This window comes from Rhinoderma darwinii, chromosome 12 (genome assembly GCF_050947455.1).
Source record: "Rhinoderma darwinii isolate aRhiDar2 chromosome 12, aRhiDar2.hap1, whole genome shotgun sequence".
Lineage (NCBI taxonomy): Eukaryota > Metazoa > Chordata > Amphibia > Anura > Rhinodermatidae > Rhinoderma > Rhinoderma darwinii.
The window spans coordinates 40,066,382-40,091,695 of record NC_134698.1 but is presented as its reverse complement, the minus strand read 5'-3'; the positions used below and the strand labels follow the sequence as shown (position 1 = coordinate 40,091,695).

At 46.7% G+C, this 25,314-nt stretch overlaps 1 protein-coding gene across 12 annotated transcripts in view; it reads right to left on the bottom strand.

The window, feature by feature from the left end:
- Positions 1–25,314, bottom strand: part of HECTD1 (HECT domain E3 ubiquitin protein ligase 1) — a 105,585-nt gene that overhangs the window by 66,062 nt on the left and 14,209 nt on the right. For all 12 annotated transcript variants that reach the window (XM_075843666.1, XM_075843672.1, XM_075843671.1 and 9 more), the window contains exon 2: positions 13,024–13,252. In XM_075843666.1, the coding sequence (XP_075699781.1) occupies positions 13,024–13,163 (140 nt within the window). In that variant the 5' untranslated portion in view covers positions 13,164–13,252. The remainder of the gene's footprint in view (positions 1–13,023; positions 13,253–25,314) is intronic.

The window sequence follows — 25,314 nt, the reverse complement described above, 5'->3', positions numbered from 1 at the left end:
GTAACAAACGAGAAAAGCCCTTTGATCAGTGAGCGTCCCAGAGAACAGGGGATGCATGCCCCACATTTTCATAAGCAAGTTGGCCACATATGCAGAATCATCCCTACATATACGGAGTGGGAAAAACGTAAACTTTTGTGGTTATTGCATCGTCCATAAACCACAATGGAGAGTGAACGTCTCCACTGAATACAGGGGAAACAAGACATTGAATGCCCACAATCGGTGTATCCCAATGTAACGAATGAGAAAGTAGCGCAGTTGGCAATAGCAACCTATCAAATACCAACGTTCATTTTCTCAGAGGATCTTTTGAAAAAAACTGCAACCTGTTTGGCTGCTATGAGAAACGGCTCCACTTTTCATTTGACCTAATTTTGATCAGTTTAAATAGTAATGCAAAAAAAAATTCTGATTATTTCTCTAATTTCTTACATTATTGTTGTTATAAAATTTTCAGATGTTTGCAAGTTAGTATCCAATGGGATTCTATATTAAATTTTAAAATATATGTGCGCTTCACAAAAAAATTCCGTTGTAATTCTTCACCGCCATTTGCAGCGCTCTATATTTTGGCTAATAGAGAGGAGTGCCCTGAGATGGAAACCCCCTCGATGACGTCCATATGCCCAAATAGAACATATGGAAAGGGCATAAGTCTATACAAAGCAAATTTGTAAATCCCTTATTCTCCATTTTGGTTATACCCCATGATGCATCATTTCCATGTGACATTTCTACTGCTTGTCTGTATGTTCATTACCCTGCACATAAACCAATCACGTTCTCCGAATATTCACAGCGCAACCAATCTGAAAGTTTACAGTGCTTGGGAATAAGTGACTGGGGCAGAAGAGGATGGAGGCGCAGCCTTATATAGTGGATCGAGCGGGTTCCCCAGCAGCATTTTAAAAAAAAGGATCCTGACCTGTCCAGAGTTTAAGGCAGCACAGAGTATTTCAGGAGATGAGCGTGCGGATCTTGTGCGGGGTGGTGACTTGCCAATCATGTGAAGGTGTTATCGAGGACAGGAGTGGAGGAGAGGTAACAGACTGAGAGCTACGTAATGGTAAGAGCAGAGTTCACAGCAGCACAGAATATTTCAGGAGAGGAGCGTGCATATGTTGAGGAGTGTATGACGCTGACTGGTCACTGATTGGTCAGCGTCATACACATAAACACGCCCATTTAAAAACACAATACACGCCCAGTTGGACATAACGAAAAAAAAAACGCCCAGTTGTCCATTTCAAAGCTCATTTGCATATATATAAAATAGCTTATAACTTGGCCAAAAATGAACGTTTTTAAAAAAACAACAACGTTACTGTTATCTACATTGCAGCGCCGACCACATGCAATAGGAGATAGGGGTTTGAGAATCTGGTGACAGCCTCTTTAAACAACCATACAGCCATGCAGTAAATGCAGCTACATACTGGATCACTTTTTATGCAGATGAATTATGCATCTTCTTAAAAGGTGTTGGTTTTTTTTTTTTACACTGGACGATTATCGGGCAGACGAGCGTTCATATAACGCTCGTTGCCAATAATTGCTTTGTGTAAGCAGGGCAGCGATCAGCAGTTGAACGAGCCAACGCTCGATCATCTGCTGGTCGTATCGTTTTGAAAAAGTAAAAGATAGTTGTTGGCAGCACATCTCCCTGTGTAAACAGGGAGACGCGATGTCGACATGATAATAATGTATGGGGACGAGCGATCAGAGTAACGACCGCTCGTCCCCATCCATAGCTCCATGTGACAGGAGCAAACGAGCGCCGATCAACAATGACTCGTTGATCGGCACTCGCTGCACCGGCTGAGTGTCGGCCCGTGTAAAAGACCGTTTGTGAGGGCCCTCTGTTCAGGATCCTTGTCAATTGCTCAGAATGGAGAGTGGTTACAAATAGTGTCTCCAGCTCTGGAGGACCTGTCCCGTATTAAGCAGACAACCCATTGATTTGAATGGGCACTGTGTGATGATTAGTTTAGATTAAACACATACTGCCAGGTTTCCCCATAGATTTCAGCTGATTGCTGGGGGCACTTTGTGATCTGCTTATATTCAAGGAACTAAAGAGAACCAAAGCGGAAAACCCCATTGACGTGAAGCCCCACAAAGGAATCATTTTAGAGAATAGATCAAGGTGTTCCTTAAAGTGTGCCTCCAGTAATAACAAAAATATTATATATGTTTGGGATTCACCATAAAAAATAAAAAAAACTCTTAAGCATTGATGCTCAAATCAAATACTAAACCCAGAAGATTAACTTGCTCACACTGCCAATCTGCAGTATTTTCAGTATGTTCCTGAAACAAACAGTCTTGTAGAAATCCTGCAATGAACAGAGGGATTCATTCAATGCTCATCTGTTCCATTTTCAACTGTGAATGGCTGATAGGGCTTCAAAAAAGTTTGTGCGCCCCACTGCAGACAGGGTAGAGGGGGTAGACTCCTAAAAGCAGGTGATTAAGGAAGAAATTGCGGAGATATTTTTTGTTACATTTCTGTTTAACTTAGAGTAACCCCCTTGACGTCACTGTCCATATATGGAGTGACGTCGGGTGCTTCTGCAGAGAGCTACAATGGAGCCATTGAGTTTTACGGGAGCCATCCGGCAGTGAAAACTGCCAAATATAGGACATGTCCTATCTTTTGCCAGCCGGTATTCACGAGACGTTAAAAAAACAAAACAGCCGTGTGAATGCACCCTCATGAGACGGATGTTAAAAAAAAATGGCCATTTTTCACGGTCGTGTGAATGTAGCCTAATTGTTACAGAGCTGCAACATCGTGTATATATCTATATACATATAATATAAATTCAAAAAATATATTTTTCACATTTTTAGTGGAAGTCTATGGAGAGCAGAGGGGGAATCAGGAGGAGGGATCAGGGAGAGGAGAGAGACAGACAGACAGAGACATGCCACCCATAGAAGTCTATGGAGAGGGGAGCAGAAGCAGAGAAATTGATTTTTTTCCACAACAGGGGATGGACAGCAGATTACAGGAAGGGAAATACCCTAGGGGAGAGAAGGAGGCAGAAAGAGGAGACACAGGCTGTTGTTAAGGCCTAACTCACACAAAAAATTTTGTAGGCATAGAACAATGTGCCTCAAAATCCCTTCAGGAATTTTACAGGGGTTTAGTCTATTTGACAGCCACACCAAACATGGCTCGACGCTGCTGTTGGCGGCAACGTTGCCGGGTCAGTGCGGCTCCGTGTGGCCTTACCTTCAGACCTCAGACCTTGCTGGGGCTGTGTACTAAGCGGTTAGTATGTGATTAGCTAAAAGGCTGAACATGACGAGAGGGGGCCCTAGAAGCAAAAATGACAGCATAAGGAAATATTTCATTATAGACTGGGAAGTTGAAGTGTTAAAACTTTACCACTGTAAGACTTGCCAATTCGGTCTCCGAGAGCTGCTTACATAGAGATCACTGTAAGGAGCTCGTCTTTAGAGCCATGCAAACAGGCAGTGTAAACAAACGCTGCCACCTCCTTTGCTACAGTTCCTGGAATCTACTGTCGGGGTTTAAAACTTTTAACAATGCGCTAAAGAACCTTAATAAGGTTTTGCCCACTACATACATTTAGAGCACATTCATAGTACAGTATATCCCATAAATATCTTATATTTGTTTGCACTGTTTACTAAAACGAAGGCACTGCATCACTGACCTATGTGTCCCTTCAGCCAGATTTACCTTCACTTAAGACAGGGGTATCAAACTCGGCCGGGTAAGTGGGTCCCCATATAAAAATAATGGGAAGTTGACGGGCCGAATTACTTTCAAATTTGATACAATACAAAATTATTGTTAATCAATTAGTTATTTGATCTACTATAACACTATATTACTATAATAATAATACTACATTACTATAATAATACCGCTAGGTTTAAAATTTGAGATATTTCTCCACGTGCTTATTTCAACAATTCAGTTTTCCAGTTTAAGTGTCACTAAATGCAGTCTGGCCGCTCAGTTGGCAGTGTTTGGCAGACACATGTCAAGATGAGGCAGCCCCTTTTTAGATAGTGCCACAGAGTCCTCTGTAGATGCTGACACCGTGCCCTCCGTAGATGCTGACACCGTGCCCTCCGTAGATGCTGACACCGTGCCCTCCGTAGATGCTGCTACACACACCCCAAGTAGATAGCTCCATTGGGGCTCCCTCTAGGAGTGGAATCCCCAGCCAGAGCGTTGCCGACGCTTTGGCTGGGGATTCCTCTACTGTTGAAGCCTCTGACAACACTGTCCATACATAGTGACATCAGGGGATCCTTCTGGACCTGAATGTGATATCAGGGGCAACCCCAGAGCTGGAGTCCCGGAGCAGAGCACTAGTATAGGCTCTGCGCAGGAACTCTGGGGAAGCCATTAACATCAGTGTCTATATATGGACAGTGATGTCCGGGGCTTGCCCAGAGCTGGAGTCCCGGATTAGAGCCGCTTCTAGCACTCTGACTGGGATTCCAGCTCTGCTCCTGACATCACTGTCCATATATGGACACGGATGTCAGGGGCAAGCCCAGAGCTGGAGTCCCGGGCAGAGCGCTCGTAGGCTCTTCCTGGGACTCCAGCTGTGCTCGTGACATCACTGGGACTCCTGATCTGGGGAAGCACCTGACATTTCTATCGATGTATGGACAGCAATGTCAGAGGCTTCCCCAGAGCAGAGCCTATACTAGCGCTCTGCCCGGGACATTGCTGTCCATATGTGGACAGCGATGTCAGAAGATTCCACAGAGTCCCGGAGCAGAGCCGATACTAGCGCTGTGCCCGGGACTCCGCTCTGGGGAAAACCCTGACAACACTGTCCATATATGGACAACGATGTCAGGGAATTCCACAGAGTCCCGGATCAGAGCCTATACTAGCGCTCTGCCCGGGACTCCGCACTGGTGAAGACCCTGACACACTGTCCATATATGGACAGCGATGTCAGGGAATTCTACAGAGTCCCGGAGCAGAGCCTATACTAGCACTCTGCACGGGGACTCCGGCTCTGAGGAAGCCCCAGACATCGCTGTCCATATGTGGACAGCGATGTCAGGGAATTCCAGAGTCCCAGAGCAGAGTCTGTACTAGCTCTGTCTCCTGCGGGCCGTAGATGACAGCCCCAGGGGCAGCATGCGGCCCGCGGGCCGCGTGTTTGAGACCCCTGACTTGAGAGAATTACCGTATTTTTCTGACTATAAGATGCAGTTTTTCGAAAAACTAAATCTTGCTAAAAAGTCCCTGTGTCTTATTAGTCGGCAGTCAAGGGACCCAGCAGCGCGAGGCCCCCTGACCGCTCCAAACTTAACGCCTTCCCGACCCACGATGTGCCGGCACATCATGGAGTGCGGAGGGGATGATGCTTGGAGCAGAGAGTGCTCACGCGCTGAACCCGCTCCATGCACTGCAGGTGTTAGCAGCTGACACGCTGCTCTAACGGCCATGAAACAGCGATCACAGTGTTCATGGCCGTTTAACTAGTTACATGCCGCGGTCAATAACTGGAAGGACACTTATGACATCCAAAGGATATGTCATAAATGTCAGAGAGATACGGGTTCCACCTGTGGGACCCGTATCTATCTCTAGAACGGGGCCCCATTCTATTTTACCCGGCTCTGCTGTCTTCCGGCCACTTCCTGGTTCCATGGTGGAGTTACGCAAACAGCGTAACTCGCTGAGCTACGCAGTTTCCGTAACTCCCATAGAACTGAATAATAGTTACGGAAACAGCGTAGCATGATACGCTGCTTCCGTAATTGCCATTCACTACTATGGCAGTTACGGAAACAGCGTAGCTCAGTGAGCTACACTGCTTCCGTAAATCATCCATGTTTTGCAGTGTATTGTACCAGCAATCTAATGATCGCTGGTTCAAGTCCCCTAGAAGAACTAATAAAATGTGTAAAAAAAAAGTTAGATCAATTTTCAGGAGTGTAAACTTTTTTCAAAAGTTAAAAAAACTTTTTTTTTTCCCCCCCAAGCACAATGTAAAAAATTGGTATCGCTGCGTCCGTAAAAGTCTGAAACTATTACAAGGCAGCTTTATTTGACTCACACAGTGAACAGCGTAAAAAAAATAAAATTTAAAACCCCACAATCGTTGTCTTTTAGTCACTATAGCGCTAAAAAGAATTAAATGAAAAGTGATAAAAAAAATCGTACGTACCAAAAAAATGGTGCTAATAAAAACGACAGCTCGTCCCGCAAAAAATAAGCCCTCACACCGCTCAAACGATCCAAAAATATAAGTTATGGCTCTCAGAATGTGGTGAAACTGAACAAATTATTTTTTGAACCAATAGTTTTTTCTTTGCAAAAGTAGTAAAGTATGAAATTTTTTCCTATTTTCTGTTGTCTAAAACCTGGGTGCGTCTTATAGTCAGGTGCGTCTTATAGTCCGAAAAATATGGTAGTTGGCCCACAACTGGAGTTATAATCAATATCATATTACAATACAGTCTAGTGAAAGTATTCAGTTTTCATGAGGTCTCTTGCATTTTTAAAGTGTATCTAAACGTTTGACAAACATTTGACATGTCATAGTGACAGGTCAGAAGTTTGGACTGGTGGGGGTCCGAGCACTGAGACCCCCACCAATCGCTAGAACGAAGCAGCTAAAGGGCTCGTGTGAACGCTCAGCCGCTTCGTGTCTGTTCGGCTTTTTCCGGAAATAAATGTATCGGTGTACGGACTCAATAGAAAGTCTATGAGCCCGTACGATGTGAGCGTTCAGCCGCTTCGTGTCTGTTCGGCTTTTTCCAGAAAGCAGATGTATCAGAGTACGGGCTCATAGACTTTCTATTGAGTTCGTACACAGATACATTTATTACCGGAAAAAGCCGAACAGACACGAAGTTTGTCAAATGTTTAGATACACTTTAATGTTCTGTTGAGCCATTTTTTGTTTTTAGGACATTTTACTTTGGTGGGCTAATGTACTAGAATTGTCCAAGGGAAGCGGCAGCTCCCCCTCCACCCATTCTGATTATTGAGATTGACAGATTGTTCCCTACACAGGGACAGATAACAAGTCACAGGCCGCAAGCAGAGCAGCAATAAAAAAAAAAAGCAGCATGTTAAGGATACATTCACACGACAGTGAGTTTTCGCAACGGCAATCACACAGCCATTTTCATAACAATAGAGTTATATGGGCGTATTCACCTGGCCGTTTTTTTAACGGCTCCCATAGATGTCAACGGATACGTTTTTACCGGACGTTTTTTATTAATCAATTCTTGTAAAGGCCGGTAAAAACGGATACTGGCCGAGGATTCCCCGCACACCACGCTACTTTGAGTGCTGAGCCCGGGGAAGTCTTTGACATTACTATCTTTATATGGACAGCGATATCGGGCTTTCAAGTGTGGAGTCCCCAACCAGAGCATCGCAAGATCAATGACCGGGGACCCGTCTCCCTCGGACTCCCCCGTAGATAGCGATACCCCCCTCCCCCATAATGGCACTCCCCCTCCAGATAGCGCCACTGTAGCTCCTTGAAGGAGCGAAATCCCCTGCCGACGCTCTGGCCTGGGGATTGCGCTACTGGAGAAGCCCCTGGCGTCACTGTCCATTTATGGACAGAGACATCAGGGGCTCCCTCTAGGAGTGAAATCCCCAGGCAGAGGGATTCCGCTCCTACAGGGAGTTATGGTGCTACAGGGGTGGTATCTACAAGGGGGTTGCAATCTACAGGGGAGGGGGGTGCAGATATCTACAGGGGTATAGTGCTATCTACATGGGCCCTGTGACACTATATAGTGGTGTGACTATCTTCATGGGCACTGTGGCACTATGAGGGCGCTGGCACTTTATTTGTGGGTACTATGTCACTTTATATGTGGGCACTGTGGCACTATCTGCAGTGGGCACTGTGGCACTATCTACAGAGTAATTGTAGCACTATCTACATGGGCACTGTGGCGTTTTCAGGAGGTTTGGACAATAGAACCGACAAATTAAATCCATCAGTTTTTTTTTTTTAACAGCCATGAAAGACGGATGGCAAACAGTCATTAAAAACGGACAGACGGACTGGAAATGGATGAAAATATGGAGACACACTGATGCAAAATGGCCATGAAAAACTGGCAGTTGATCAGTTTTTAATGGCCATTTTTTTTCACTGTCGTGTGACTATAGCTGTATTCAACTCTCCGTAGAAGCAATTCTAGGAACAGATTTCTAGTCTCTTTCAATAGTTTACTATTAGGCTACATTCACACACAGTGAAAAAGTGTGCCTCCAGTTTGCCCACATATAAAGTGTCATAGTGCCCACATATAAAGGGCCATTGTAGCTAGTGCCAATGTCCCCTGTAGATTGTGCCACATCCCCCCAGATAACACCCCCCTTGTAGATAGCACCCCCACCCATGTAGATGGCGCCACTGTAGCTCATTGTAGGAGCGCAATCCCTCTGGTGGAGCCCCTGACATCTCTGTCCATATATGAACAGTGGAGTCAGGAGAGCAGAATCCCCTGATGTCACTGTCCATATATGGATAGTGATGCCGGGGGTTTTTCCATGAGCGAAATCCCCTGCCAGAGCAGGGGATGGGGGGGGGGGGGGGGGGTTTGCCATCTTCAGGCAGGGAGGTGCTATCTACATGGAGGTGGTGCTATCTACAAGACTGGAGTGTCCAGTCAGAGATCTTGCAATGCTCTGGCCGGGGATTCCATTGCTGAAAGCCCTGACTTCACTGTCGTCCTATGGACAGTAATGTCAAGGGCTTCCCCGGACTCAGCGCTCAAAGTAGCGCTCAAAGTAGCGCTGTGTGGGAGGGGGGGTCCTCGGCCAGGATCAGTTTTTACCGGCCCTTACAAAGAGTTTCCTGAAAAACAGCCGGTAAATTCTGATCCATCGACTTCTATGGGAGCCGTCTGGCCATGTCCTATTTTTTGATGGCCAATATTCACAGGCCGTTAAAAAAACGGCCTTGTGAATACATCCATAGAACTTCATTGTTCTGAAAACGACCATGTGACGGCCGCTAAAAAAAAAAGGCTGTCACACTGCCCTTTTTCACTGTCGTGTGAATGTAGCCGAATAGTAAACTATTGAAAGAAACTAGAAATCTGTTCCTAGAATTGCTTCTACAGAGAGTTGATGAATACAGCTAGATTCACACGACAGTGGAAAAAAATGGCCTTTAAAAACTGACCGTCAGTTTTTCATAGTCATTTTGCATCAGTGTGCCTCCAAATTTTTATCCATTTTCAGTCTGTATCAGTTTTTAATTGCCGTTTGTCAACTGTTTTTCATGGCTGTTACAAAAAACTGATAGAATTAAAGGGGTTTTCCACCTTCTGACAACTGATGACCTATCCAACCGGATAGGTCATCAGTATGTCATCGGCGTGGGCCCGACACCCGGACCGATAAGCCGGTCCAGTGGCTTGCGGGCACCGGATGTTGTTGCACATAATGCTATGTACGGAGCCCGGAAGTAGTTGCCAAACTGCAAGTCTGCTCCTATTCACTTGAATAGGTGCAGAACTGCAGTACTGCCACTCGGCCACTATTCCGTGGTTGGAGCCAACTGCTTCCGGCTTGTACGTCCGATGCACGGAGGCATCGGACCAGCTGGTCTGTGTGTGGCCTGGGTGTCGGACCCCCCACAGATCAAGTACTGATGACCTATCCGGTGGATAGGTCATCAGTTGTCAGAAGCTGGAAAACCCTTTTAATTTGTCATGGTTTTTTTTGTACATACCCACTGAAAACACCACAGTGCCCATGTAGATAGCTGCAGACACCCCCCCCCCCCCACCCTGTAGATCGCGCCAGACACCACCCCCCCTGCAGATGGCGCAAAGGCACCACCCCCCCTGCAGATGGCGCCAGACACCAACCCCCCCTGCAGATGGCGCCAGACACCAACCCCCCTGCAGATGGCGCCAGACACCAACCCCCCCCTGCAGATGGCGCCAGACACCAACCCCCCCCTGCAGATGGCGCCAGACACCAGCCCCCCCTTGCAGATGGCGCCAGACACCAGCCCCCCCTGCAGATGGCGCCAGACACCAGCCCCCCCTGCAGATGGCGCCAGACACCAACCCCCCCTGCAGATGGCGCCAGACACCAACCCCCCCTGCAGATGGCGCCAGACACCAACTCCCCTGCAGATGGCGGCAGACACCAACCCCCCCTACAGATGGCGCCAGACACCAACCCCCCCTGCAGATGGCGCCAGACACCAACCCCCCCTGCAGATGGCGCAAGACACGAACCCCCCCTGCAGATGGCGCAAGACACCAACCCCCCCTGCAGATGGCGCCAGACACCAACCCCCCCTGCAGATGGCGCCAGACACCAACCCCCCCTGCAGATGGCGCAAGACACGAACCCCCCCTGCAGATGGCGCAAGACACGAACCCCCCCTGCAGATGGCGCAAGACACGAACCCCCCCTGCAGATGGCGCCAGACACCAACCCCCCCTGCAGATGGCGCCAGACACCAACCCCCCCTGCAGATGGCGCCAGACATCAACCCCCCCTGCAGATGGCGCCAGACACCAACCCCCTGCAGATGGCGCCAGACACCAACCCCCCTGCAGATGGCGCCAGACACCAACCCCCCCTGCAGATGGCGCCAGACACCAACCCCCCCCTGCAGATGGCACCAGACACCAACCCCCCCTGCAGATGGCGCCAGACACCGCCCCCCCCTGTAGACCGCGCCAGACACCGCCCCCCCCCCCCTGTAGATCGCGCCAGACATTGGGGGCTCCCTCTAGGAGCGAAATCCCCAGGCTGACTCTCTGGCCGGGGTTTCCGCTCCAGTAGGATCCCCTGACTTCACTGTCCATATATGGATAGTGACGCCAGGAGCACTTCCAGGAGCAGAATCCCTGGCCAGAGAGTCGGTAACGCTCTGGCTTGGGATTCCCCTCCAGGAGGATCCTCTGTATGGATGGTGACGCCAGGGGCTCTTCCAGGAGCCGAATCACCGGCAACGCTCTGGCTGGGGATTCCGCTCCAGGAGGATCCCCTGCCGTCACTGTCCATATATAAATAGTGACACCAGGGCCTCCTCCATGAGCGTACTCCCCGGCCGTCGACAACACTCTGGCCGAGGATTCCGCTCCAGGAAGATCCCCTGACGTCACTGTTCATCTGGGGACAGTGATGTGGGGGGCTCTCTCTAGGAGCGGAATCCCTGGCCAGAGCGATGGCCGGGGATTCCGGCAATGTAGCCAAGGGATTCCCCTGGCTCAGCGCTTAAAGTAGCGCTGTGCCCTGGGAGTCCTCTTGGACGGGATCAGTTTTTAAAGGCCGTCACAAAGACGGATTCCTGAAAAACGGCCGTTAAAAACTGATCCATTGAGTTCTATGGGGGTCGTCTGTCCGTAAAAAAAGCCCACTAATAGGACGTCTTATTTTTTGATGGCCAGTATTCACGGGCCGTTAAAAAAAACGCCACGTGAATACAGCAATAGAACTACATTGTTCTGAAAATGGACGTGTGACGGCCGTTAAAAAACGTTTTTCACGGTCGTGTGAATGCAGCCTTAGTAAAAAAAATTATAAATAAAAAAACATCCTTTATATGCGGTTTTAATATTGCCGTTTTTTCCATTGAAGTCAATAGTGAAATATTGTTGAAAAACCTACAACACTGTAAAAGATATGGCCAGCTTTGAGTTTTTTGTGTCTTTAAAGGGGTTGTCCACTTTCTCAAAACTGATGACCTATCCACCAGATAGGTCATTAGTATATGTTCGGTGCGTGTCTGACATCCGGACTCCCGCTCCGATTCGCCACTCCGGCTGCCGGACGATGTTGACGGAAGAAGATGGTTCCGGTCAAAGAAAAGCGGTCAAGCTGCAGTACTGCAGCTCTGCTCCTATGCAAGTGAATAGGAGCAGAGCTGCAGTTGTGCCGAACGGACGCTATGCAGTGGTCGGAGCCATCTGCTTCTGGCTCCAACTACTGCATCCCGTTCCAAACATCCGGTGCAGGAGGCAGCCGGAGTTGCGGATCGGTGCGGGGTCCGGATGTTGGACACGCACCGATCATATACTGATGACCTATCCGGTGGATAGGTCATCAGTTTTCAGAAAGTGGACAACCCCTTTAAGTTTACGGCAAATCTGAAAGAAAAAAAATGTACACACGGCGCCACATCGTGCAGATCAAAACAGTGTGGAAAGGAGTGTATGGCAAGTGAAGGTAATGCCGCTCGCCTTGTGTCGTTATACAAATACAATGCTGTTGTAGGCAGTATATGAGTCAAATACTCAGTTGCAGCTTTCCCCAAACCGGTGGACATCCAGTGTCACCGCAATCATCGGGTAAAAGGAGGTAAAAAGCAACGCGTTTCAAAGCCCGTCTGGCGACTTCTTCATGCCAGACCGGCGTTGAAACACATTGTCACTACTCTGCTGTTTCATGAGGCTAAAATAAATTAATCATTACTATTACCATCATTGTGTGATTTATCTGGATGTCAGCAGTCCTGAAATTCTCCCTTTGTTTTTACCTCCTTTTGTCTTTTTTGAAATTTTCAGCCTCATTGTGTGAATAAGGTTTTAAAAAGATCCGTTGCTACAATAGTAAATAAGGTCCCTTATGTAAAATACCACAGCAATTAAAACCGTGGCAAAAATAGCAAACGTGACTCAACCATAAACACTATTATGTGTTCAGACTGACAAAAATAATATGAAAACAGCAAATATGGGATGTAACTGCTTTTCAATATAATATGAGGTTATTGCTATCTAGATCTGTAGAACAAATATACATGAAATCCAAGTGCAGTAACAAGTAGAATAAAGGAGGTTGCCTGGCTTTAGAAAAGTGTTTGCTTTTTTCGAGAAACAGCATCACTCTTATTCATTGGTTGTGACTGGTATTGCAGCATTCACTAGAATGGCGCGGAGCTGCAATAACAGACATAGCTCATAAACTCCTGTACATTCCTTTATAGAAAAAAAATGTTTTGGGGAAATTCAATAAACATGTAATGTGAAGAGGAAGAGAGGGAAATAGCAAAAACTCACGTTTCAAAACAGCGGTCTACATTATCAGACATGAGTAGCAGCATGCAAAGTTGTTCCAAAGCAATGAGCTGCATGTCTCTCTCATCCCCCTGCCCCATCTGCAGCCATTCCAGCAGCGTATCCGGATCTACGTCAGCCATGACGGCTCTGCCTGGAAAGCAGCTTCCACAGGTCTATTATTCAGCACTTCGTCTCAACAGAGTCTTGATCTGTCTGCTGGGGCCCTCACCTGCAGGGAGAAGGAGCACAGAAAGGTCATGGGTTATTAATGTTACCAATAAAACAGGTTAATCCCAGCCTGGCCAGAGGAACACAGGCGCTTGTGAAGTGTGAGCCTCTGGTATAAGCGGATTATGTATGTTCTGAACTCCATCCTGGTAGGTGACGGGAAGAGGACACAGACAATCAGCGTAACACTCAATCCATATAGATACATATATACCCCTCACATCAAAATGTCTACTTTTCCAAACAAAAACATTTTTAAATCCTCACGTTCCCTATCCATTGCAGATTTTGCACTATTCACCCAATACAACTAAACAGTAGTCCGAAAGCCAATTTAAAATGCAGAAATGTGTGGATGTCGGGCAGAAATTTCCAGTAGACATCGACAACACATGAACATACCACCTGTAATGGCGGGGTAGGGAGACAGACAGGTGAGCCCTAATCTACCCGCCACTCAGTCCCTGCCTACTTGCAACGACCCGTCCTAGGCGACGGGGTACAACTGAGCGACGGTCCCTACGCTCAATAAGTGCACGACAGAGAAACAGACAAGGGTACACAGAAGCTAGGGAAACGGGGCAGCTGCCCACGGAGACACCGTGAGCAACGAGAGTAGTGAACGAGCCGAGTCAAAACAGGAGTGCACGAGGTACAAAACGCTGAGCAGGAGAGTGGTCAGTAAGCCAAGGTCAATAACAAGCAAAGGGTCAGTAGTTCAAGCAGCAGCAGCAGAGCCAGGAAACAAGCAGAGCAGAATCACAGGCAAAGGAGGAACAGGAAAGGCAGGTATAAATAGACAGTGGGCGGGAGCTAGCTCCGTCTGGTCAGGCTGTGATAGGCTCTCCCACTCCTAAGCCTGCCATCCTGAGTGGTGGAAGATGGAGTCAGTCTCACAGACATAGGAGCAGGTGCAGACTGATTACCCACGGGCGTCGACACAGAAGCTGTGCCTGGCAGATCCTTTACACCACCCTTGTGCAAACATTTGCTGCTTGTTAATTTATTTGCACAGAAATGTGTAATACAAAGACAAGGCAGGCTGATTCCAAAGAGTTCCTGTCTTAATGTCCTAGCTTCGTATCCGGAAAAAAATGTCTCCTGCAAAGAAGGGGGTCGGCCGTACACAGAACTGGCTGAAACTATATGGGATGGCTTCAGACCCAGTTAGCAGTCTGAGGCCTCATGCACACGACCGTATTTTTCCCCACCCGTAATTACTGGCGTAAATACGGGTCCGGTGTCACACGTATTCGACCCGTTTTGCACCAGTATTTACGAAACCGTGCCCGTAAATATGGGTCCGGTGTCACCCGTATTCCACCCGTATTTACGGGCACGTTTTTGGCGGCAAAATAGCACTGCACTAATCGGCAGCCCCTTCTCTCTATCAGTGCAGGATAGAGAGAAGGGACAGCCCTTTCTGTAATAAAAGTTAAAGAAATTCATACTTACCGGCCGTTGTCTTGGTGACGCGTCCCTCTCTTCACATCCAGCCCGACATCCCTGGATGACGCGGCAGTCCATGTGACCGCTGCAGCCTGTGATTGACCTGTGATTGGCTGCAGCGGTCACATGGCCTGAAACATCATCCAGGACGTCGGGCCGGATGTCGAGAGGGACGCGTCACCAAGGCAACGGGCGGGAGACCGTACTGGTGGAAGCAGGAAGTTCTCGGTAAGTATGAACGTCTTTTATTTTTTACAGGTTTATTCTGATCGGTAGTCACTGTCCAGGGTGCTGAAAGAGTCACTGCCGATCAGTTAACTCTTTCAGCTCCCTGGACAGTGACTATTTACTGACGTCGCTTAGCAATGCTGCCGTAATGACGGGTGCACACCCGTCATTACGAGAGCTCCATAGACTTCTATGGACTGTCCGTGCCGTTATTACGGCCTGAAATAGGACATGTTCTATCTTTTTCAACGGCACGGGCACCTTCCCGTGAGAAAACGGGAAGGCACCCGTCGCCAATAGAAGTCTATGAGCCCGTTATTACGGGTCGTAATTATGACCCGTAATAACGGGAGTTTTTACGGTCGTGTGCATGAGGCCTTAGCAACATACTATATGCTTTATAAGCTAAAACAGGGAACCCAAGGACCCATATATACCTGGAGAAAACTACATCTGGATCTAACACAATTTAAACATAAAAACAATAACACTATGAAAAAGTGATTTCATCTACCATAGGTGGATTGAAACTTTTGTTTCGATCCTTGAAAGGGAAGGGTTTGCATATATTAATAATGGTGTATTTTGCGTCAATGAATGCGTAGAAGATAGTTGGCGAGAATGGCGCCAAATTTATTAAAAGGAGCACACCTCTTTAGAAATCCAGCGAATTTTAAATTGTTGGTTTCAATTATTTTTTTATGTCTCCAAGCATCAAAAGAAGCCATGCACTTGTGCCACCAATTTGCACCTCTTTTAAACCTTTGCCTTTGATAAAGAAGTCTAAATGAAATATTAGAGACTGACCAAGCCCACTTTTCGCGCCGGTTTTCTTTTTTCAAGTGAGAAGACAAATGTCACAAATTTAGGCCAATTTTAGATGAAACTTTTTAACCTGAACAATTTCTGCCAAAATCAGGTGTAAACTAAATATTAAACGTGAACCATTGAATCTCAGTTAGAAAACCCCTATCTAAGGAGGATCATTTTTACTAAAATCTAGCATGTCCATGAAAACCAGATATATACATTAGGTAAGTACCTTAAAGAGGCTCGGTCACCAGATTTTGCAACCCCTATCTGCTATTGCAGCAGATAGGCGCTGCAATGTAGATTACAGTAACGTTTTTATTTTTAAAAAACGAGCATTTTTGGCCAAGTTATGACCATTTTTGTATTTATGCAAATGAGGCTTGCAAAAGTCCAACTGGGCGTGTATTATGTGCGTACATCGGGGCGTTTTTACTACTTTTACTAGCTGGGCGTTCTGACGAGAAGTATCATCCACTTCTCTTCAGAACGCCCAGCTTCTGGCAGTGCAGACACAGCCGTGTTCTCGAGAGATCACGCTGTGTCGTCACTCACAGGTCCTGCATCGTGTCGGCCACATCGGCACCAGAGGCTACAGTTGATTCTGCAGCAGTATCAGCGTTTGCAGGTAAGTAGCTACTTCGACTTACCTGCAAACGCTGATGCTGCTGCAGTATCAAATGTAGCCTCTGGTGCCGATGTGTCCTCGCTCGTCCGTTTTTTAAAAATAAAAACGTTACTGTAATCTACATTGCAGCGCCTATCTGCTGCAATAGCAGATAGGGGTTGCAAAATCTGGTGACAGAGCCTCTTTAAGGGTGCATGAAGAAAATATCTGATACTATAAAAAAAAAAAAAAGTATTAGGCCCCGTTCACATCGCATTATTGCCTTCCACCGGGAGGACTTCAGACCTATAACTACGACGGGTCTCACTGGTCAAGGACTCTGGCCTTGGGGAAGCCAATGACGTCAGGAGCTTCCCAAATGGTCGGAGTCCCCGGCTGCTTTTCATCTCCCCGGGAAGCTACTTCACAGTTTCGTCACTGGAGCTACTCTAGGGGAGATAAAAAGCACACGGGGACTCTGGCTGCTTTGATGAGGAAAGCCAGGCCACTGCGGGTTGGGTGTGGGATACAAAAGCCATGGTAGTTGGGCTGGGGGAATCAAGAGAGGGGAGTCACCTGACACCCTCTACTGAAGAGAGGCCAGAACGCAAGCAGCATGGTCGAGAACCTTGGTGCTGCCAGCGGCCGTGTGCTGGTAGCTCCAGTGACATAACTGCCCTCATAAGACAGGCCCCTAAGTGAAAAGATTTGCTCCAATCAATCACAGCTAGCGCCCAACAAATGAGGGACTCGCTTTCGCTCTTGTGGTAAGAATGATTCACAGCAGTGTACTCCAATCCCGCAGCGCTACTGACCGGCCAATAGGGGACTTGCTTTCGTGCCTGCGTAGAAGGAGATTTTGCCGGATAGATAATTATGAAAATCAGTTCACTGCGCATGTCAGCAAACTTAGAATTTGAAGCACATACGTACTTCAAGTAACAGTATAGAGATATATGTCACAGAAGTAGCAGGTATAAAAGAAAAAAAGCCACAGTAACTATCAGGACTTGAATGCCGGAAGGCAGTGGAAAATAAAAGTTTAAAGAGGCTATGTCACCAGATTTTGCAACCCCGATCTGCTATTGCAGCAGATAGGCGCTGCAATGTAGATTACAGTAACGTTTTTATTTTTAAAAAACGAGCATTTTTGGCCAAGTTATGACCATTTTTGTAGTTATGCAAATGAGGCTTGCAAAAGTCCAAGTGGGTGTGTTTAAAAGTAAAAGTCCAAGTGGGCGTGTATTATGTGCGTACATCGGGGCGTTTTTAATACTTTTACTAGCTGGGCGCTCTGATGAGAAGTATCATCCACTTCTCTTCACAACGCCCAGCTTCTGGCAGTGCAGACACAGCGTGTTCTCGAGAGATCACGCTGTGTCGTCGCTCACAGGTCCTGCATCGTGTCAGACGAGCGAGGACACCGGCACCAGAGGCTACAGTTGATTCTGCAGCAGCATCAGCGTTTGCAGGTAAGTAGCTACATCGACTTACCTGCTAACGCCGATGCTGCTGCAGAATCAACTGAAGCCTCTGGTGCCGGTGTCCTCGCTCGTCTGACACGATGCAGGACCTGTGAGTGACGACACAGCGTGATCTCTCGAGAACACGCTGTGTCTGCACTGCCAGAAGCTGGGCGTTGTGAATAGAAGTGGATGATACTTCTCATCAGAACGCCCAGCTAGTAAAAGTATTAAAAACGCCCCGATGTACGCACCTAATACACGCCCACTTGGACTTTTACTTTTAAACACACCCACTTGGACTTTTGCAAGCCTCATTTGCATAACTACAAAAATGGTCATAACTTGGCCAAAAATGCTCGTTTTTTAAAAATAAAAACGTTACTGTAATCTACATTGCAGCGCCGATCTGCTGCAATAGCAGATAGGGGTTGCAAAATCTGGTGACAGAGCCTCTTTAAGTACATAGGAAAGATTGATTATAATAAGAGATGACAATATTCAACTATCAATACATTTGTATCAATAACCATCTCACTAATAGAGTATCTTATAATTATTGGCAAGGCAATATAGAAAATATTAGTAAATATTTTGAACAGGTCTCTACTTGGTAGGAAAACTATCAAGAATGTAAGGAAGAGATCACTACATATATCAATGAGCTTAGATATTGCTCAATAACAACAACAACCATATCACCAATAGATTAGGGCATATAGATGAATTATCAAAATAAAGATCTTTATATGAATATATATGTAAAATTCTGAAAAGATCTGAGAATAGCCTTTAAATATGTACACACATCGCTGATGTCTCCAATTTTCAAGACAAAGTATTAGTAAAGTTTAATATGCGAACGCGACCATATTGGAACGGATTTGTAAGATTAAACCAGTATTAACAGTATTTGAAAAAACAAGAATTATTTAAAAAAATGCAAAATTGTCTGTAGAGCTCATAGGGAGTTCAGGATCTACAGGTTATTTATATTATTATTCACAAGAAGGCTGCAAAAGTGAAGTCCTCATTAAGTCCACCAGGACTAAGGCCTCATTCACACGACAGGGTCCGAGTGTCGGCCGGGAAAATCGTCAGTTTTTGGCCGATTTTCCCGGCTGGTTTGCATCCGTTCCGATTCTGTTCCAGACCCCTGTAGGTAATGCCACCCAGACCCCTGTAGGTAATGCCACCCAGACCCCTGCCCCCTATAGGTAATGCCACCCTGCCCCCTGTAGGTAATGCCACCCTGCCCCTTGTAGGTAATGCCACCCAGCCCCCTGTAGGTAATGCCACCCAGCCCCCTGTAGGTGACGCCACCCAGCCCCCTGTAGGTGACGCCACCCAGCCCCCTGTAGGTGACGCCACCCAGCCCCCTGTAGGTGACGCCACCCAGCCCCCTGTAGGTGACGCCACCCAGCCCCCTGTAGGTGACGCCACCCAGCCCCCTGTAGGTGACGCCACCCAGCCCCCTGTAGGTGACGCCACCCAGCCCCCTGTAGGTGACGCCACCCAGCCCCCTGTAGGTGACGCCACCCAGCCCCCTGTAGGTGACGCCACCCAGCCCCCTGTAGGTGACGCCACCCAGCCCCCTGTAGGTGACGCCACCCAGCCCCCTGTAGGTGACGCCACCAAGCCCCCTGTAGGTGACGCCACCAAGTCCCCTGTAGGTGACGCCACCAAGTCCCCTGTAGGTGACACCACACAGCCCCCTGTAGGTGACGCCACACAGCCCCCTGTAGGTGACGCCACACAGCCCCCTGTAGGTGACGCCACACAGCCCCCTGTAGGTGACGCCACACAGCCCCCTGTAGGTGACGCCACACAGCCCCCTGTAGGTGACGCCACACAGCCCCCTGTAGGTGACGCCACACAGCCCCCTGTAGGTGACGCCACACAGCCCCCTGTAGGTGACGCCACACAGCCCCCTGTAGGTGACGCCACACAGCCCCCTGTAGGTGACGCCACACAGCCCCCTGTAGGTGACGCCACACAGCCCCCTGTAGGTGACGCCACACAGCCCCCTGTAGGTGACGCCACACAGCCCCCTGTAGGTGACGCCACACAGCCCCCTGTAGGTGATGCCACACAGCCCCCTGTAGGTGATGCCACACAGCCCCCTGTAGGTGATGCCACACAGCCCCCTGTAGGTGATGCCACACAGCCCCCTGTAGGTGATGCCACACAGCCCCCTGTAGGATGACTTCTCCTGGAGAGGAATTCCCTGCCACAGGTCGGGAATTCTGCTTCAGAAGTGAGTGACGTCACTGTGTCCATATATGGACAGTGTAGTCACTCACTTCTCCTGTAGCGGAATCCCCGGCCATAGAGTCGGGGATTCCGCTGCAGAAGTGAGTGACTCCACTGTGTCCATATATGGACAGTGTAGTCACTCACTTCTCCTGTAGCGGAATCCCCAATCCCTGGCCGGGGATTGGGGATTCAGACTCCTACAGGGAGCAAAAAAAGACCCTCCTCCTCACATGCACTCTGCACTGTGAGGAGGAGGAGAGAGAGCGCGAGCGACGGTAGACCTGGCCATCACTCGGCACACTTCTATGGGAGCCAAGCACCCGTCCGAAAATAGGGCATGTCACATTTTTTGACGGCCGGTTTTCCCGGCCCGTCAAAAAAATCGGTCGTGTGAATAGACCCATTAGGGGTCTTTCGTTCCTAATGCAGCCGGGTGCCGGCCGATTTATGGACGGCCGGCACCCGGCCGGGAAACCCTGTCGTGTGAATTCCGCCTAAGGCTGTTTAGGTGGTAGATCCACCGCGCTTCTTCTTGTAACAACCTACGGTCTAAATTACCTCCTCTGGGACCAGGTTTCAACAGGGTGACACCCCAAAATTTAATGGATCTAGTATCAGTCTTGTGCACACATCTCATGTGTCTAGACAATGGGGTATCTTCTTTTCGCTTAATAGAACTTACATGCTTAGATTTTCTTCTAAATTGTTGAATGGTTTTGCCTTCATAAACTTTAGGGCATGGGCATGGCGAAACAGATACAACTCTCATACTCTGGCAGTTAATGAACTGTCAAATCTAAGAAAATGAACACTAAAAAATTTAAAGGACGCGGTCCTGGAAATCAAACATTTGCAAACACTGACTAGTACGAAAACAGAACCTGTACTATAGTCCTATAGAAAAACAACACAGATTACACAAAGCAGAAGACACATTCCAGAACATGGAGGCGTAAAGCAGAACAAACGGTCACCATTAAATGTAGTCACATGGAGGACTTTGCAGTTCCACACTCATGATGAGTTTCCGCCTTGGAGAAACAATGTTTAGGAAGATGTGGTGTAAACATATAATTAACTTCCCAGTAATAAGTGCTATTAATAAGCACAAAGGTGTCACCTTTATCAAAATAGAAGAGCTGCCCTACCAGGAATAACTCGTCTCCTGCATGTGTCATAGATACTTCGGCTAGCGCCAAGTAGCAATATATTACTGTAGATGAAAACAGGACGATGATGGATTAAATGATGACAGCTGTGCACCTGGATGAAGTCCCCTTTCGAGTTGGAAATTTGTTTTGTTGTGGACAGGACAACACAAAACAAAAAGGTGTGTTGCCCCAACCACATTAGAGCCTGTTCACATCAGCGTCACCCTTCCGTTCATGGGTTCTGCTAGGGCTTTCCATCGGAGGAACCCATGAACGGAAAGGCAAACGGAAACCATAGCTCCTGTTCGCGTTACCATTGATTGTAATGGTACTGCTTCCGTTGCAAATGGTTTCCGTTTTTCTCCGTTCCGTAAAGTTTCAGTTTTTTTGGCGGAAACAATAGCACAGTCGACTTGCTACATCACCCATCTATCCTTATACAAGTCAAGTGATTAGGGCAGAGGTTATAGTAGAAATTTGTATAAAAGAAAAAAAAAAAAGAAGAAAAACAGTAGGTAAGGGCCTGTTTACATAAGCGTTGCGCTTCCGTTGAGGTGTTCCGTCTGAGGTTTCCATCGGGTTAACCCCTCAATGGAAAGGCAAACTGAAACCTTAGTTTCCGTTTCCCTCACCATTGATCTCAATGGTGACGGAAACGTTGCTAATGGTTTCCGTTTGTCACAGTTGTGACAAGGTTCCGTTGTCTTGACTAAATCAATAGCGCAGTCGACTGCGCTATGGATTCCATCAAAACAGCGGATCCCTGTCAGGAAGGAAGGGCGACACTGATGTGAACACGGCCTAAGATGTATCAAGAGGACCTTATCTGAAAGATATCCATAAAAGGGAAGAAACAGCAGCTGCCAAGAAGACTCCCTACACAGCACCCCAAACAGCAGCTTGTCCCTATTTTCACCTACCCACAGAATCAATCAGCCTGGCAGAGCAGTGTGTGGGAACCCCTATTTCCCTGCTCTCAGCTGGTCAGGACATATGGTATTGACAATTTTGGTTGCTATGCACTACATATTTATATGCAATGAAAACTAATTATATATACGGTACATTTCTCTGAATCATTAAAGGTCATGTAAACCTTTGAAAGGGATTTGTTTATATAAAAAGGTCAGTGTGTTTGGTGAAACTTTAGAATTAGTTTTTATTAAAAATTATTTTTACTTTCTGAGATACAGCTGCTCTGCATTCTGCATACAGAGAATGTGTATCGTGCGCTAAGACCACAATCCTTCAGTCCCGCGGACCTGACCGGTTCAGTGTCAGCGGGTCCTGGGTGTATCCACCTCTAATCTATTACATCTTAGTTATGATAGATAACAGATGGATCCTGCGTGTCAGACACACAAAACCTGCTGTCACTAAACTAGTCAGTCCCACGGACTAGACGGGAACAGGATTTAGCGAACTATACAGCTGCTCTGTATAGAGAATACAAAGCAGCTGTATCTCAAAAAGTAAAAAGAATTTTAATAAAAACTAATTATAAAGTTGCACCAATCACACCGATTGACCTTTTTATTGAAAAAAAATATCCCTTTCAAAAGGTTAACATGGCCTTTAAGCCATTTCATATTCAGTGCACTAGATAAGATGAGAATAGTGGACCATCAATGGAAACATTCATTGCATATGCAACTCTCTTGGAGGGTGTTTTATGGAGGCACACGGAGTACTTACAGTTCTGTACTATGGAACCATAGGCACTCTGCGTGCTGCAGTGTGATGCCTCCATATGGCAACTATTACAGAAGTATTCTGCCCTGAAATCAATTCTACCAGAGGAGGATACTTATGTAATATGTCATCCATAGAACATGCTGCAATTCTTGACTGTCAGATTCCGAATGAATCAGAGGAAAAACCTCTGCATGAAATGACGAATATGGAGGTATAGTTCGGACCTATACATGGTGTATTATGGTTTCGTACACCTCGAATATGGCTGTGTGCACATAGGTTTGGGAGGAGGGGGGTGGGTCGGATGTTGCATCCGGAATACAAACAGTAAAGGCCCATTTACATGAGCCAATGATCGGGCAAACGAGTGTTCATATAAACGCTCATTCTCGATCATTGCCCTGTGTAAACAGGGCAACGATCAGCCAATGAACAAATTATTATCGCTGTCGGCAGCACATCTCCTTGTGAGGGAGATGTGGAGCCGACATGCTCGAAATGTATGGTAGTAACGATCGTTCGTCCCAATACATTAATTGGCGCTTGTTTTTACGAACAAAATTGGCCGGTGTAAAAGGACCCTTACATACGGATACAAGACAACTGTCAGATAAAGACCTAAATGAGTCTCTAAAAAGGCAAACGTCTGGTAAAACAACCACCTTACCGATATGAACCACAAACAACAGCCGACATTTACTAGTGCTGTCTGATCAAGTAAACGTAGACCAGGCAGTTCTAAAATGCGTCACATTTATCATAGTGGTGCATAATTGTAATTGATATTACTGCCTCTCACGATTCATTGTAGTGAAAGGGAGATCCCCTGAGAGAAATGACCACCACGGTCTCATGTCAGTTGTACTTTCTAGATGCCAAGGAGATAATGATCAGTTGTCTTTACCCTGTAATATACCAGTAAGGCTCTGTTCACACATCCATCGGGCTTCCGTTGATGTGCGAAAGCCAGAATAGAATAGAATGCTGGACAACCTCATGAAAAATAATAATGGAGACCATATGGATCAATTAGGCCACATTCACACATGTAACGAAGTACAGTATAATCTGAGGGCATGCTGTGGATCCGCACCACGCACGATTCTACTACAGATTTCTTTTAGATTTACCGCAGACGTCACCCATTTCTATACAAAGGATGAAATACACGTCAGAATATGGCATATATTTAAAATCACCTAAATAAGACCAAAGTAGCTGACTCAATTTTGTAAAATAACTTAAAGAGGCTCTGTCACCAGATTTTGCAACCCCTATCTGCTATTGCAGCAGATAGGCGCTGCAATGTAGATTACAGTAACGTTTTTGTTTTTAAAAAACGAGAATTTTTGGCCAAGTTATGACCATTTTTGTAATTATGCAAATGAGGCTTGCAAAAGTCCAAGTGGGTGTGTTTAAAAGTAAAAGTCCAAGTCCAAGTCCAAGTCCAGAGGCTACAGTTGATTCTGCAGCAGCATCAGCGTTTGCAGGTAAGATCGACTTACCTGCAAACGCTGATGCTGCTGCAGAATCAACTGTAGCCTCTGGTGCCGATGTGGCCGTCACGATGCAGGACCTGTGAGTGACGTCACAGATCTGCACTGTCACAAGCTGGGCGTTCTGAAGAGAAGAGGATGTTACTTCTCATCAGAGCGCCCAGCTAGTGAAAGTATTAAAAACGCCCCGATGTACGCACATAATACACGCCCACTTGGACTTTTACTTTTAAACACACCCACTTGGACTTTTGCAAGCCTCATTTGCATAACTACAAAAATGGTCATAACTTGGCCAAAAATGCTCGTTTTTTAAAAATAAAAACATTACTGTAATCTACATTGCAGCGCCGATCTGCTGCAATAGCAGATAGGGGCTGCAAAATCTGGTGACAGAGCCTCTTTAAAGATAAAATTACTTTGAGAAAACAAAAAGACAACAGAAAAAATAAACGTCTGCATTTTAGGGTATGGATATCATTATCATTTATTTGGCTGAAGAGGGGTCTGTGTAAAAAAACAGCATGCAGTGATCCAAATCCGATAGGAATAAAAACTGACATGGGACAAAGTACGGACTGATAAATGCTGTGTCTATGGAGCTTTGTTTTAAAAGTTTTCTTTCTTTACCTATACAAAAAAAAAAAAACAACATATACAGAGCCTAGCAAGAAACCCTTATCTCCAATAAGCCGGGAGGAGAAAGGGATCAATTTACCAAGCAACTGGAACGTCCAACAGGTTCTAATTAATACTCATCTAAGTAATGGCCGTCCGTGTGTACAAAAACGTAACCATAAAGAAGATTTCCCAGGCTTTACATTAAAACTCACCATTAACAATAACTAAATAAACTGTCCTCTCAGCAAGAGGTTAAAAAAAAAAAAAAAAGCAGTAACCTAAGGTAA